This window comes from Phoca vitulina, unplaced genomic scaffold (assembly GCF_004348235.1).
Source record: "Phoca vitulina isolate PV1807 unplaced genomic scaffold, GSC_HSeal_1.0 scaffold20, whole genome shotgun sequence".
NCBI lineage: Eukaryota > Metazoa > Chordata > Mammalia > Carnivora > Phocidae > Phoca > Phoca vitulina.
In genome coordinates this window covers 26,681,076-26,697,820 of record NW_022589723.1, presented here as the reverse complement: position 1 = coordinate 26,697,820, position 16,745 = coordinate 26,681,076, and the positions used below count along the sequence as shown (strand labels likewise).

At 36.8% G+C, this 16,745-nt stretch overlaps 2 protein-coding genes across 6 annotated transcripts in view; both read left to right on the top strand.

The window, feature by feature from the left end:
* Window positions 1–6,160, top strand: part of ICE2 (interactor of little elongation complex ELL subunit 2) — a 64,299-nt gene extending 58,139 nt beyond the window's left edge. For all 5 annotated transcript variants that reach the window (XM_032417353.1, XM_032417355.1, XM_032417354.1 and 2 more), the window contains 2 exons: window positions 1,494–1,752; window positions 5,502–6,160. In XM_032417353.1, coding sequence (XP_032273244.1) covers window positions 1,494–1,752; window positions 5,502–5,624 — 382 coding nt within the window. In that variant the 3' untranslated portion in view covers window positions 5,625–6,160. The remainder of the gene's footprint in view (window positions 1–1,493; window positions 1,753–5,501) is intronic.
* Window positions 6,161–14,955: 8,795 nt separating this feature from the next.
* ANXA2 (annexin A2) overlaps window positions 14,956–16,745 on the top strand; it is a 55,291-nt gene continuing 53,501 nt past the window's right edge. Inside the window, exon 1 of the mRNA XM_032417242.1 lies at window positions 14,956–16,239. The gene's annotated coding sequence lies outside the window, so the exon portion shown is untranslated. The remainder of the gene's footprint in view (window positions 16,240–16,745) is intronic.

Genomic DNA, 16,745 nt, shown 5'->3' with positions numbered 1-16,745 from the left:
TCTTCCACATTGAAGGACTCTTATGATTATAGTGGGCCCACTAAGATAATCCAGGAAAATCTTACCATTTTAAAATCAGCAGGTTAGGAACTCCATCTTAATTCCCCTTTGCCATGTACTTACTGTAACATATCTATAGGTTCTAGGGTTTAGGATCTAGGCATCTTTGGAAGGTCATTATTCTGCCCACCGATGGGTAGTATCCATCCATGTACATTGCACTGTATGGCACTTCTAAAATACTCTTCCTTGAAGTTTTGCCTTCTCCATAAATTCTCTGTAAACCAGAGCTTTCTTCATTTTTAGTGAGGGTAGTTAAAATATATGATTTTCATCAATAAAAGCTCAATCTTTGAAATGTTATTTATTCCTACTACCAAATCAATTATTACTCATTTCCTTATATGAAAATATGAAAGTGTTTCAAAAAAAAAGTTTTCCAGAGGATAAGAATAATTCTCTGAACCTCCTTTGTCAGCACCTATTACTTTTCTGCTTAAAAAAATTAATGGAAATGTAACTTATCAGGTTTGTAGGCAGATGGATATAACTAAAGTATGATTAGTCCTTATTTTAAATGATATGGGAAAGAACTGAGGTTCTCCTTAGCACCTTTGAGCTAGAGGAATATAAAATCCTAATAAAGCACAAAATATTAATCCTGTCCTTTTAGCTCTTTATGTTGATACACTGAATTCCTTAAAACTTTATATGGAGAAAAAGAAAATGTAGATTTGATGTTTGCCAGAAGTGATTATTGTAGAGGATCATGATTAAGGGTATGGCCTGTGGATTGAACTACCTGGGTTTATATCTAAGCCCTGCACTCAGAACTTCGGGCAAATTGCTTATCTGTAATATGGGGTGAATTATTAATATGCCTTGAAGATTTGCTGTGGAGGATTTAATAATAAAATGGATATAAGCAGTATAACAGTAGTTAGCTCATGATAAACATTCAGTACCTATCAGCTGCTATTGTTGTTATTATTCTCATAGCACCTCATATTGTATTGTGATTGTTCCATTTTTTTCTTCCACTTTATTTTAAGCTAAGTGTAGTGAATGTGCCACATTCCCTTTTATATCTCTTAATCTTTATATTACTGGATACAAAGCAAGAGTTATATTTGTTGAATGAATTAAAATGGTCTGTATAGGAATACTATGTATGTACACTCATGAAATGCTTTTCAGTATATGTTGTACATGGATTAGAGAATTAGGCAAACAGTTTGTTTCCCATTAAATTATTGAATACTTAGAAATTGACTGAGGTAACAGTAAAAAGAAAGTAATTATGTATCCCTGAACTTTGGAATAACAATTAAAATTAGTTGCCTAAAAATCATGAAAATTGTTAAAAATAAGACTTCTTAAATCTTATTTGGTCATTAAAAATTTTTAGAGGTGGTATTCCATTCCCATAATTGTTTTCATGCTGTTGAAGTTGACACTGAGCCAGTGAGTTGAAATTTCCTTGTATGATTTAGCTTGCAGGAGGGTTCCTACTTATTGTCTCATGCAGCAGAAGATTCTTCACTCCTGATCTACAAGACCTCTGATGGAAAAGTTACTAGGACAGCCTACAATTTGCATAAAACACATTGCGGCCTTCCTGGTGTGCCTTCTAGTCTCTCAGTTCCCTGGGTCCCTTTAGATCCCAGTCTGTTATTACCATATCATATCCATCATGGAAGAATACCTTGTACTTTCCCACCTAAATCACTAGGTCCCACACCACAACAAAAGGTAAGATCTTTTTTGCAATTAAATGTTGCATTAGGTGGTTTATTATTCATCTGTGTCATTGACAATACAATATTTCAACTTCATGTCCACATTAATCACAACATCATCTAAAAACTATATCATAAGAAGGGTAGATAAAGTTGTATGCTTTACTGAGTCCAGTCGTTGTCGGTGGAAGTTTCTGTTTTTGTAATGTTTATAAGTCAACTAAAGAAAATTGTATTAGCTTGCCCAGTGGGAGCATGAGTAATGCATCCACATAGTTAAATCCCTGTGTTCTTGTAAAAAGCAGTTTTTTTGCGATTCTTATTTATGTGTACTGTTTCATTTCATTAAATATTTGAGGCAATTTGCAGAAGAATACTTACAATAAAATTATGATGATACAATTAAAAATTGATAAGTAGGATATAGAAAAATTAAAAAGTAAGTGTTAGTAATTAGTGAATGCAGTACCTTATTAAATGTGCAATAAACTATTAAGGACTAAATTGTATGCTAAGTATTATATAACTCAGTATTTATTGAGTTATAATTAAAATTACTCTCTTTATAGACTCCTTCCCAGAAATACCAATTGAATGGTTTTTCCCTGCCTGAAACTTCTGTAAGGCCGTGGCTAGAGATACTCTTCACCATGTCACTCATTCTTTATATCATGTAAAATATTCCACTTTGGGTTTAGCTGTAGGAAAAGTTTTGTTCAAGACAAACAATTCTGAGTGTTCAGGAAATAAAAACTGAGTGTATTTTCCTTCTGTGCTGCCAAAAATCTTGGAGTCAAAAATTATTGTCTTTAATCTTCTCAATATGTGTGTCCCAGAACATCTATCAATTGTGTATCCTGTGGATATCTTCTGTTCTTTTTTCTTTCTGTGTTATATTAATCCGTAAATGTTTTCAAGTCCTTTTAGAAATAGCTGGAATGCAAATATTGAGGATTTCTAAAAATAATTTACAGTGAATGAAGTTATGTTTTTCACTTCTTTACCCTAATGTTACTGTTTGGGAGGATCTTTTTAGAAATGAGAACTCCTTGCACATTCTTAGCTAACTTGGCCATGAGAATATATAAATGTAGTTAACTAGTTGCTACAAATGAAAGAGTGGATGATGAAGTTGTTAATATTTTAAACCATCTTATCTGCAGTTCTGATTGGTTATTTCCAGTTTAAATTTCATTTGAATAGTGATTTTTATAACTTACATTAAGGCAAAATTTTCTTCACTCTCTTAAATATAATAATTGAAAACTTCTTTTGAAAGATTTATGTTCTTTCTAGGATACTGATTTCTTTTTAATTTAGAAATTCTGTGGGGTGCCTGGGTGGCTCAGTTGGTTAAGTGTCTGCCTTCGGCCCGGGTCATGATCCCAGGGTCCTGGGATCGAGTCCTGCATCAGTCTCCCTGCTTAGCTGGGAGCATGCTTCTCCCTCTACCTGCTGCTCCCCCTGCTTGTGCTCTCTCTCATTCTCTCTCTCTCTCTTTCTCTGTCAAATAAATAGAAATCTTAAAAAAAAAAATTCTGATTATGGTCTATTACTGTGACATATAATTCTGTATGGGGATGACTTATTCCTTTTTTGTTTAATACTTAGATACAATGCCATATGTTCAGGGTTTGGCCACATAAATTCAAAATTAAACAATTACATGTATGCCACTAAGCAGTTGCTGATTTGTATTTTTTAAGACACTTCACGCATTCAGTGCCAGGGACAAATCCTTAATGATATTATCTAAGACCCAGCTGTTAGGTAGAGTAGACAGGTAGATAATTAATGCTTGGTTTGGTATGTTTTTAAGCCCTTGTAAGTTTTTGGTGATCTCTTACACATCTCCCTACAATCTAGCCCTATGTTTGATGAGAATTACCCAACCTTCCTCCCTTACTTCCTCCTAGCCAGGCCATGGGAATGGGACTTTCTAGTCCAGCCAAGGTAAGCACAGATAGGGTTTCTAGCCTTAGCAGCAATAGGAAAAGACTGAAGTTTCAGGAAACCTGGGGAAGTAAGACCCTTTATGAAACAAAAATCATCCACATATTTCATGGTGTAAAAACTCATATAACAAATGTTTCTGCCTCTGATACAATCCTTTAGTCCCTGTCCGCTTGAACTCAGTTTTCATCTTTGTGTAGTACCTTGGGTACTAACCCTGAGACATACCCCAGTAGAGTCTGTCTACCTCCTGCTGCATATAGAAGAGATGAATAGGAGAATCCCATTTGCTTCCTATGCTACCCCTGACTTCTTCCACTTTCAGTCCTTTTGCAAAGGCTCTGTGCCCATCCCTTTCTCCTTCTACAACTTCTGTAATAAACATTCATTTTACACACGCACACACACACACAGAATCTTACAGTGGAAGTTTCAAAATGCTTTCCTCAGCGATATAGTAGATACAATGAGGGTGGTTAGTGTAGCCTTATAGTAAATACCAGCTGAGTGGGCAGTAGTATAGATAATTTAAAAATCACAGCTCTTTTCTAATTGGTGTGTTAGAAAAGTTCATCAGATTCAGACAAACACACTAGCACACTCAAATCCCAACTGGAATTTTTCGTTTCTGGTCACCTGATCATACACCAAAAAATGCCCCTGAAGAGATAACATATTAGGTTAGGGAAGCTGGAGTCTGATTCATTCTTAGTGAGCCAGTAGCCCCTTGGAGCAATGCTAATATGTCTGATATATTAGGAAATATGAGTGTGTTTGGAGTAACAATATCACCTATCATCACCAGATCTGTAATTCACTGGACAAGATGTGAAGAAACAAAGGTTGCAAGGTGGCCAGGGGAAATAGAGGCAGAAATGGACAGGTTCTGGGCAAATGGTTTTAGGCTGGACAGCTTTGGCCCTTCTCTCCAAGGGCTGACTTTCTCCATTACCCTTTTTAAAAACTATGCTCTCTCAGTGGCCAAGGAGATGACAGAATTTCCAGATCTCATCTTCAGCAGGACCACAGTTAGCAAGGGATTATATCCTAAAAATACGCCTTCTCATTTCTGTAGTCTGTGTGGGCTAGAAAGTGAGGGTGGGCAGCTACTTGTGCTGAGGAGGAGTTGATATTAAGGTAGAACCAGCACCCCAACAAACTTTCTTCCTCCCACTTCCCTTCTTCCTTTTTTTCCTCTGTAGCCTCCTTCCAGTTTTTTCTTCCCCTTTCTCTTTCTTTCTTGCAAGAATCTTCTCTTAGTCCCTCAACTTTTCCTTTTTACTTGGGTTATTTTCTCTTTTGCCTTCCTGTTTTTCAACATTTATTATTCCCCCTTTTTCTCTGTAGACTTGTCTTTCTTAGTCTTTGTCCCTTTCTCCATTTTGTAATTTTTTTCTCCCTCTTTACCACCTCCGACCTGTTTCTTGTATTTCCTTTCTCTCCTTTCGTATTTTTCATTTCTTCCTTTCTTCTGCCCTTCAGCGTCATTATTGCAAACACATTGCTCAAAAGTCCTGTCCTTCCATCATTTTCTAATTTAACATTTCAGCCTCTTCCAGATTTAACGCAGAGTGGTTTTCCCCTTCATTTCTCTCCATCTACCCTGACCTATTCCTTCCCTGATTGCTTAGTACCTTAAACTGTGTCAGATTAAAGCTTGTTTAGAAGCAGCCAGGTAGCTGGAGATTAAAAACATATAAAGGACGATTTGCAAGGTAATTAGTACATATTATAAATAATACAGAGCAGAGTTGACCATATATAAATATTTTGTAAACATGTTAAACTATTCTTTGCTTCACCTCTTAGGTTGGTGGAACAAGAATGCCTACACGCAGCCGTAGGAATCCAGTTTCCATGGAAACGAAAAGTCTGCCTGCTCAGCAAGTTGAAAATGAAGGAGAAGCTCCAAATAAAAGAAAAATAACTTAAGGACTCTACTATGGAAAATGAGGAAGAACTAGTTGTAACAACGTTCACTTTAGAAAAGTTTGAGGGGAAATATGCCTAGAAGATCAGTGGACAAGATGAACATTTTTCTTTTAGTGTCCTTGAGAGTTCTTAGAGTGCCTTGAAAAAATATATTGGCTATGTGAAGGAATGTTTCAGCTAAAATGGAATGTTATACTCTTAACACGATGTTTGAGGAGAATCCAGATATGTTTTAACAGTATCATGGCAGGGAAACATAGAGAAGAGAAATATTTTTATAGTAGACCTTTTCCAAAAACTGTTAAATAGGAAAATAATTTGCTTTTTTCAAGAGCAATATTTATCATTGTGTGTAATGTTAGTAATTTGAATTATATCACCAGTCTGTTGAGATTGGCTCAAAAAGTTGAATCTTGCCACTATCAGAGATAATTTTGAGCCAATGTAAACTTTGCTTCTGACCCATTGTGACAGTTTTTATATACTATTTTAAAACGATGATTATTGCAAGTTAATAAAGTTAACATCTTTAAAAACTTGATGAAATTCCATTGCACAAGCCAAAAATTAAAATTAAAAATAAAAAAGTTCATGCTCCTGAAAAATCACAAGTTAACAATTTCTTGTTGGTCAACCATCAGTTTGTTTTTAAAAAAACAAACCTTCTGTGGTGTTATAGGTTTGGTGATAGATCCCTCTATCTCTTGGCACAAATTTCAGCTGAGTGTTGAAATAATGCTACTGAAAGCAGAGATGAGTGTGTTTTCCAGAAAAATCTCATCATTTCAACTGACAAGGTTAACGTGGTAAAAAATAAAATATCTTTTCTCATCTATACTGATTAAATTTCCTAGGACCACATAGCTGAATTTGGAAAGCTTATCATCACCTGATGTTACTGTAGCCAATTTGGACTTAAGAAAGAATGGACTTATTTAATTTTTGTGTCTTTGTCCTTTAATGTGCATTAAAAGTTTCAGAAATATGTGCATCATTTGTAAAATACAAGTTTTGTAATCTGCTTTGTTTTTGGAACTTTTTAATGTGTTTTATATTAATATAAGAAACTAGTCCAAGAAATCTTCTCAACTATTATCAGTAACAGTTGAGTATTTTTATCTTCAACTACCAAGTTTTGTTTTCAATTATTTTAGTCCATTATATTTTTAAATTAATAAGTAATTATTAAAACTATTTTATATATTTTAATATATAATTTCCTCCGCCTTCCATTCCCTTTTTAAAACAATGCTTTTTTTTTTAATGGACATGATCTTTTTTTTTTAACTTTGTCCCATATTCCCATATCCCAGAAATATTTTAGTTGTGAATCATTTGGCAGTGAACCAAGGGAGAGGCAGGGATTCCCTTGGAATTTGCTCTTTTAAAAAAGCTAGATAATGATTTCTTCAGACTTCTGAATACCAGAAAGACTTGGCTTTTGATTTTTAATATTACTTTTTACCTAGTAAAATGTGTGGTCTTGCAAGTAATTATTTTGAAATTATCTTAGCCATATATTTCAATGTTCCTGATAATATATATAAATCTAGTCTTGGTTTTTCACTTGTGCTTAATCAAGCCTCTTTTATAACATGTATTTGATCATGTTTGTGTTTTTTCCCTTGATTTTTAGTACAGGCATACCTCATTTTATTGCACTTTGCTTTGTTGCACTTTGCAGATACTACATTTTTTACAAATTGAAGGTTTGTGGCAAACCTGTGTTAAGCAGAGTCAGTGTTGGCAAGGATGTGATGAACCTGGTCCACTTCCACCTATGGTGAAGGTATAATTTATACATACCTCTTGGAAAACGTTTAGTTCAATAAATGTTTGCATTTGTGTGCCTCACAGTCTAAAGTAGGTCCTCATTGTTACATAATATTCTTTTTTCACATATCACAGTATTTGTTTATTTGACTTACTATCTTTCTTCTTGATTAGACTATAAGCTATGCAAAGGCCAGGAACATATTTGTTTTGTTCACAATTATGTAACAAACACCTAACCTGGTATTACTGTCTTGTATTGCTTAGTAAATATAAGTTGGATGTATGACTAAATGAATGTCTAGGTATCAAAGATAGATTTTATTTTTTCCAGGAGCTCACATTCTAGTGGAGGACACAATACTGATCTATGGGTAAGTGCTCTGATAAAGTAATAAAAGAAAGCCATATAACCTGAACCTGATGATTAAGGAAAGTGAGTTGAAGGTTGAGGTGAGTCTTTTCAAAGTGTGTAAGAGGGGTGCCTGGGCGGCTCAGTCGCTTAAGCGTTTGCCTTTGGCTCAGGTCATGATCCCAGGGTTCTGGGATCGAGCCCTGCATCGGGCTCCCTGCTTAGCGGGAAGCCTGCTTCTCCCTCTCCCTCTGTTGCTCCTCCTGCTTGTTCTCTCTCTCTCTCTCTGTCAAATAAATAAATAAATAAAATCTTAAAAAAAAAAGTGTGTAAGAATTATAAGGAAAGAATGAAATGTCTTAACACAGAAAGAAAGAAGCATATGCAAAGGTGAAAGTTGGCCAGATTGTAGGCTCTGAACTTGGATTTGAGAGAAAAAGCTGTAGGACAGGGACAGACATGCCATGCTATGACATTTGAATGTTGTCCTGTGCAATGTGGGAATCAGTAGTGAATTTAAATTAAAAAAAAAAATAACATGATCAGATAGGCTTTTGAAAAAGCTCTTGTTAGCATTAATCTAGAGAATGAAATAGAGCTGGGAAAGACTGTAGGAAAGGAGAAAAGTTGGAAAGCTGTGTTATAATAATTGAAAAATGGTAAAGGCCTGGAATTAAAGCAGTAAGAGGGATGGGCTCAAGTAACAGGAGAAAAAAATGATAACTTAGTGAAACAGTTGGTAGGAAGAGTTAAATAAGGCTTCCAGAGAAATCCCAATTTCTCATTTCGGATACTGGGTAAATAGTGGTATGACTCATTGAGAAAGTAGGAGGATGAGTGTGGATAAAGTGGGAAGAGTTAAGTTAAAATGTTCATTTCCTGGGCGCCTTGGAGGCCCAGTCAGTTAAGGGTCTGCCTTTGGCTCAGGTCATGATCCAAGGGTCCAGGGATCTAACTCTGCATCAGACTCCTGGCTCAGCAGGGAGTCTGCTTCACCCTCTCCCTCTGCCCCTACCCCCTGCTTGTTCTCTCTGTGTCTCAAATAAGTAAAATCTTTAAAAAAAATAAAAAATAAAATGTTCATTTCCTTTCACCATATTTGTTCCTTGGATTCTAGGTTTGGATGCAATATTGGTTATATATTGCTGCATAATAAATTACCCCAAAATTTAGTTAAAACAACAAACATTTATTATCTTAGAGTTTCTCTGCATCAGAAAATGCAGCTTAGCTGGGTGTCTCTGGCTCAGGGTCTTTCACAAAGTTACAGTTAACCTGTTGGCTGGAGTTGCATTCCTCTCAAGGTTTGACCAGCTAGAGCATCTACTTTCAAAAAAGGTGGTGCCAGTCTTTCACTGGTTGTTGGCAGGAAGCCTTATCCTCACTGCATGTACCTCTTATGGGTCTGCTTGAGTATCCTCATGACATAGCAGCTGGCTTACCCCAAAGTGAGCTAGTCAAGAGAAAGAGCAAAGAGGAAACCACAATGTCTTTTTGTCTTGGAAGTCAAATACTGTCACTTCTGCCATATTTTCCTCATTAGATATAAGTTAGTAAGTGCACACTCAAGCTCCACCTCTTGAAAGGAGGAATAAAGGAAGAATTTGTGAACATTTTTTAACTACCACAAATGCCATGAACATTTTAAGGATATAGAAGAAGAATTAGGTTTAGGGTGGAGAGAAAAGAAAGGACACTGTTTAATGTCTTATTACCAATATGCTGAATCTAATAGAGATGGTTGATAATTTGAATTTTGAACTCAGAAGAGAAGCCTGATCTCATCAGTACAGATTTGGGAATTGTTGGTATGTCTGTGGTGATTGAGAGAAATGTATAAGGTAACATAGCAGAAATTAGTAGAATGAGAGAAGGATATTGAATGGAGCCCCAGAGAAAACCATATAACTTCACTAAAACGTTTCATTTAAGTGGCCAGTATGGAAATCAGGTTTATAAACATTAAGGAGTAAGTAGAAGGTGAGGTGGAAACAATGAAATTCTTCATTGCCAATTGATTAGCAAAACTTGGAAATAGTTTCACTATTTGGATCTTCTTTTGCAATTGCAAAGGAAGTTAACCTGTTTCTTTCCATTCTACTTGGATTCTAGCTTTTTGGACACTGTAAACATTTTAGATATATTACAAGAAAGTATGGGTTTAGGGTGGAGAGGGGAGAGAACACTTGAATATTTTGTTATGAACATGCTAAATCTGAAGTTTCTGATACACATATTAAGATGCTTGTTATGTGTTACAGGTATGTGGTACCTTTTAATCAAACCATAAGAGTATTTGATACCAAGATTTATTAAGTTTCTCCTTGAGATGTAGGAATAAAGATGTATTTCATTGGTCCTTCCACTCTTGCCATGTTCCCCTTGGGTAATGTCTAGACTTATCAAGGTATGTAGGGGCAGACACACAAAGCATCTGTCTGAGGATTGGGTCTGATCTGCTAGGTAAATCTTACTGAAGGAGTTGAGGCCCAGATATCTATTTCTAGGATGGGAATTTTAGATTGCCTCATCAAAAAGGAAGATACAAACAGTACAGGCATAATGTACTATTGCCTTGGCATACATGTTTGCTTCCAATATATGAACTACTGTTAGAATGTGATCAAGCAAGGAGCTACAAAAGGGTTGTGTTTTATTGCTGTACATGCATGGTATAGTCCGGTTAATTCTCTAAGGAATCGGAGGAAAAGCCACAGTATGAATTAATTCCTGTTTTGAAAGTGAAGAAACCTAAAGAGTCTGTGATTAGTGGGTTGAATTCCTCCTTCCCTTTTCTTGAGAATATGCATTTCTTGGAGGGGAAAAGGAGGAAATCTTTTCTGTAGTCCCTATCCTAGGTTTGGCTTGCCCAAAAATGTACAGCACAGGAGAGTATGTGCATGTTAATCTTAAGAGTCAGTGTAACAAGGCAATGCTACACTGATTCCATGGGTTTTACCTCTCTTCCGAGCACTGCATTAATACAACATCTGCTTCAGCCAGGTTTTACCGACACACAGATTAGCCATTCTAGGCCCTACCTGCATGCTTTTGCTCATAAAGCTATATCTGCTTGGGTTTATCATCAGCTATGGAAGTTTCATTAAAGTAGCTGGTATAGAAATCAGATTTATAAACATTAAGGACTAAGGAGAAGGTAAAGTGGAAACAATGAAATTCATTGCCAATTGATCTGCAAAACATGGAAATGAATTGACAATGCTTTTTTGAGCAGCTACTGGGTGTATAGTACATTATGCCAATTTCTTGGGATGTAAAAATAAATAGTATTGGTTTCTGTCTTAAGGGTATTCTCTAATCTAGTTGGAGAGATGGATATGTGCAATGAGCTATAATACAGAGCAGAATTTAAGTGGCACAATAGTGCATAGGAGTAAAAAAAGGGGGTGCTTGGAAATAAGAGAAACTCATGGTAAAAATGACCTTTAAGCTTGTTCAGAAAGGCAAGTAAAATATTAATATGGACAAAAAGGAGGCAGAGCATTATAGCATTAGGGAAAATCCTATGGAAAGTGCTGATTTTCAAAAATAGCAAATATGATCTTGTAACAAGCATGAGGGTAAAAGAAGATAAATGGGACATAAAGTTGAAGAGGTAAGTTAGAGCTTGATAGTGGAAGGTATTGATTATTATTCCCAGATAGTTTAATTTGATTCTAAAAGCAGTGAGGAGACATTGAAGGCTTTTCAAGCAAAATGACATCAATTTTAGGAAACTTAAAATATAAAGGATTATTTAGAGAGAGGAAAGACTTACGGCAAGGAGCTGGTAACTCTACAAATAGCAGGTGGATGGAAAGGTGTAAATTGGAAAGCTATTTAGTTAGCAGCTATGAGATTTGATCCTGTCCACCAAATGAATGTTTACCTCATGTAACATAGAGTCACAAGTAGATTATAGACACTAGGTCTTGGGAATACAAAGAAGAGCTAAAGGTCATGGCACATGAAGTAGCTTGTGTGTTGGAATTATGAAGTAGAGGTTTCAAAGACAACTGAAATTTTTAGCCCGAGTGCTGCCACTGACTTAAATGAAAATATTAGAGGAAGAATATAGATGGCGTAGAAAGACAACTACTTACATTTTCAACCAAATGTCAACAGTACAATTAAGGTGATAATGTCCTATGGAATCTGTAAACTGAAAATGTGGGTCTACAACTTAGAGGAGAGAAATAGACAGGAAGATTGGGTCCTACCTTTGGGCTGATAAACCAGGAAATTGGGGCTGGCATGCCTTGGACCACACTGGCCTTTTCTTTCTTCTACTTCGTCTTTACTAGGGCCAAGGGACAGGGAGTTTGGTTACATACTAGATTAACTGAGCAAATAAATACATTTTATATTGAGAATAATGGGAAAGAGGAAGGCAAGAATAAACCCCATGGTATTGGATTGGAATTGAAGTATCAGAGTGAATTTGTGGCACTTAATATATATAGAGAGAGAGATGGAGAAACAGATACAGCTGTGTGTTATGTGTACATATGCATACATATTTCCTAATTCTGCTGATAGTGCCTAGAAGCAGTAATACTCACATAGCAATAAACACACCTAGCAAGCACCCAGATCTTGGTTTCTAAATTCTATCCTTCACTAAAAGAAATCAGTGTTCCTTGGAGATATTATCCCAAGATTGGGGCTGGGAAAATACAAGATGAACCTGGAACATTGTCTTGCACCAGAAAGTAAGAAGGTGCTCAAAGAGTAATGGATGCATGTTAAAAGAACATAGGAACTAGCTTAAAGGAGTTCTTAGGTCTGGGAAAATTTGAGCATGAAAGAATGATAGTAACATATTATAATGCTTTAAGTAAAATAGTAATCCACATGCTCATGCTGGCATAAATGAATAAATAAATGGAGAAAAAGGAAATACTCTATTCTACAGTAGATTGCCAACCAATAAATCCAGAGGGAATGATGGAATTAGAAAAACCAACTTACAGTCATTATAGAGATAATTACTTAGCTAAGAATCCTCAAAGGATGCTAAATATGGTGGGTGAAAATTTGATGGCAAAGAGGAATATTAACATAGGCTTTTTTTTTTTTAATTGAGAGAGAGAGAGCATGAGAAGGGGGGAGGGGTAGAGGGAGAAGCAGACTCCCCACTGAGCAGGGACACCATCCCAGGGTCATGACTTGAGCTGAAGGCAGACACTTAACCCGACTGAGCCACCCAGGCACCCAGGAATATTCATGTAGTCTTATTAAGGAATCTCCCCAGAAGATGGTTATTATTAGGTATAATATACTTACTTGTTTACTTAATCCAGAAGAAATCTGGCAGAAACTATCTTAACTAAGTGATTAAAATTAGTATCACCAGTAATGAGACAAATCAACAATGTGTGTTTCTTGCTATGCACCAGGAAGAGCACATTACTTAGGTGGTATCTTACTGTCTGACTCACCCAGTGTTACTCTATTTCATTTTAGAACAACAGAGGACGTACAAATTCAGATTAAACAATTTTAAAGATACCATATTTCAAAACCTCTTGAAAACATTCTACCTGGCAGCCAAAACTTGTCTGGACAAACCTGTTTTTCCTGATGTGGCCAAAAAAAAAAAAAAGCCTTTTCTTTCACACAACTTTTGAGGTCTCATCATCTGCAGGTAATGTTCTCCAATGCCAAGTAAACGTAAGTCATCCACAGTTTTTCAAGTTGGTCTTTCAACAAACCTCTACCCAACTTAGGCTCCAGAAATAAACTGTAGGGTTTTTTGGTTTAACCTGTTAGAGAGACTCCAATAAAGAGGATATTGTGCCCAGAGACAGTCTTACTGACTGCATTATTATCCATGAGATAATATTTAAATTTGCTCCTGAAGTTTTCAACCCAAAGTGAGAAATGAGTCCAGAATAAATAATCAAGTGATTGCAGTCTGTTTAAAGTTAACATTTCTAGATGACTAAGATATAGAATGTATTTTACAGAGTTTGTGTTTTATTTTTAACTGTTTAGTCATGGGTCCTAACAATATGCAAACAGCAGTTTTACTAATGTGAAAAATAAATAATGGAATACATTTTGCAAGTATAATGTCTGCCCTCTGTCCCACGAAAAGTGATGCAGATTATAGTTTCCCAAGTGCCACAATGGGCAGCTGGAAGTGGTCTCTGTCCAATTCCAAAATGCAATCTCGTAGAATTGCACAATGAGTTCGTTTGAGTTCAGGAAGAGAGTGAGGGAAACTGAAATCACAGTGCATGAGGCTTGAATATCTCTGTATATTATGCATGTTGGGAGGCTAATAAAGTGGTGGGTCAGTCCCTAATTCAGTTTGGCTTTTTTTAATGCTACACTCTAGTGCCTGAAAACTTTTACTCTTAAGGAGCAAGGACTGTGTAACTTACTAAGTGCCTAAGGCCAAAATGTTATTTTGCATATAAGGGAGTGCTGAGTTTGCTGTCCGCCAAGCCTTCTGCCTCCCAGGAGCCTATGCTAGAGTTAATTCACATCCAGCATTTGGGGAAGTCTTTAGAATGTTAAGACTGTCTGCTACAACTTGGAGAGAAGTATGAGAAGTTGAGTCTCAGAAGTTGGCAGCCCAGATTTGGAGTTTGATGGAAGAGGCATGAGGTTGGGAAGGGGGTGGGAAGTGGGGAGTACGGAGTTAAGAGTCTCAGCTCCTCCATTTGCTAAGGCTGTATCTCTCCCCTCTTTGCTCTTCTGTCTTTTCATCTGTGAAATCCAGATATTTATACCTTGCCAGCATATTCTATACGCTTTAGTGGCCTTCCAGTAGATAATGGATATGAAAGTTCTTTTTAAACTGCAAGTCCCTGTGTAAATGTGAATTATTGTCAGATCAAATCAATGAGCAATGTCATCTGAGCTAAAACTTGAAAGGAGTTTGCCAGACTGGAAGGGAAATTTCAAGCTCAGGGACAAAGTATAGTCAATGTTCAGAGGTGCAAACTTGCATAGCATGTTGGAAGGGCAGGTCATCCGTGTGGCTAAGACATGACCAGTGTGCCTATGGTGAAGGGACCCAAAGGATCTAAGACAGTGTGCTGGGGAGAACTTGTCACTAAAAAGCTGTGATTGACTTAGAGACTGTGGCATTGTCTTGAGGTGGGGAATAAGGAGAAGCTTCTTAATGGGGGGTGGCACTAGAGATGGACAACAAGGTTAAACTTCCATAATGGAAACTATGGCAATATATAATATGTAGGCTGGATTGGGGGGGAGGATGGAAACTAGGGAAGTCTGAAAGCAGGGAGATCAGGGGAGGCTATTTTTCAATCCAAACCAAAGCTTCTAGTGATCCATCTTACTTGGCCATCTGTCACCTCTGTTCTTGCAATTCCAAATAATGCCTGCCACATTTGTGAGAATGTGGTCAAGCCCATGAGATAGAAGTTGCTGATCTTAAATCTGTTGGGAGTTAGACAAGTCAGAAATGGAGTGGTAAGTGCTGCAGACCCTCATGCAAACTGGGTCAGGTGCCTCTCCTCCCTCCACAGCCCAGAGTTAAGTGGAGTAAGGGTTCCTTTGCAAAAATTATTCTTTGGGGAATTAAACTCTGTATCATTTGGAAGCACACTCTAAATCTGGAAAAAAGGTTGGTATCCTCCCAAGTAAGTCACTTTAAAAAGGATGGTTAACTCTTTAAATGTCACTTTTACCTAGTTGGACTCTTTCCTAACCTTTTAAAACTTAGACTCTGGGGTATAAGAAGGAAAAATGAAATGAGCCAAGTAGCTGAGCCCAGAAGCCCAAACTGAAACCTAAGTTGCCTCCCTTCAGAAACTTGAGGGTCAGAGTAAGTCATGCATGAGCTCCTCCCCAGAATATTTTAATGTTTGTGTGATAATTATGTTAATGTTTAAAAGTTTAAAATGAATACTACAGCTTTGAATGAGAAAATTGGCTTACCCAGTTAAAACGAAACATGTAGACCAGCATTGCCAGCCCATGGTGGGTCTCAGGCCATGCCTTCTGCCCCTCATACCTTTTCAGTTTGATATCTGAAAAGGGTATGAAGGCTTCATGTATTTTTTTTCCACAATACAGGGCAGGCAATTTTATAATGTACACAACTTACTAACAGACTAATTTGTTAAGAGACTAACAGAAGCAATGTTAATGACTCTGAGAAAGGATTTCTGTTTATGAAGGAAGAGTAACTGCCACTCCAGGAGAGTGGTCAGCCTTTGTGAGGAGTGGCTGGCAAGGGTCTCTGGACACACTCTGCATCCACTGACTCTGTGCTTTTTCCTCTTTCCTCTTCAGCTGTGTGGGGTCATGTTGGAGTTTGTTCTAGCTATCCAGAATACTCAACAATGCCACTGGCTCTGAAAAGGGACTGGTGGTGTTAATCCATTTTGATAGAGACCTACGTGATGCCAATGCCAGTCATAGCAAGCTGTAACCAACTTGGTTGGCTATTTCCTTGGCCATGGAGAATTGGTTTTTGAAACTCTTTTTGATGTATAAGTACCTCATCCGTAGGTATGTCATTACTGAAGATTCCATTTCAGCCCACTATATTTTTGGGTATTTTCACCAAAAAAAAGTACCTTTAGATTGTATTACATGATTTTGAATATTTAGTATCTTAAGAACTCCAAAAACTTTATTGGACTGATAGATATCCACTTCAGACATCATATCAAAATGATCAAATTTCCTTAAAACCAGAAAATCAATACTATTGATTCCATCAAACAATGTAATCAAATGAGGTCCTATTCATGGCTTCATGTATTTTTAACCCCAGTTGAAACTCCTACTATCCTCTGCACACTTAGTCATGAGCCTTGGCTCAGAATGACCTTTAGCTATTGCTTAGAACTCCTCTCAGTTGACCAAGATTTGCCTTAGGCTCTGAGGGAATTAAGCAGAGGAGTTCCAAAAATATTCTCAAGTTTTCGCATGAGTGGAATTAACCAAATAATATATCTTCTCCAGTGACTATTCCTCTTTACCTGTTTTTATACTAGAATGGTTTGTTTAAA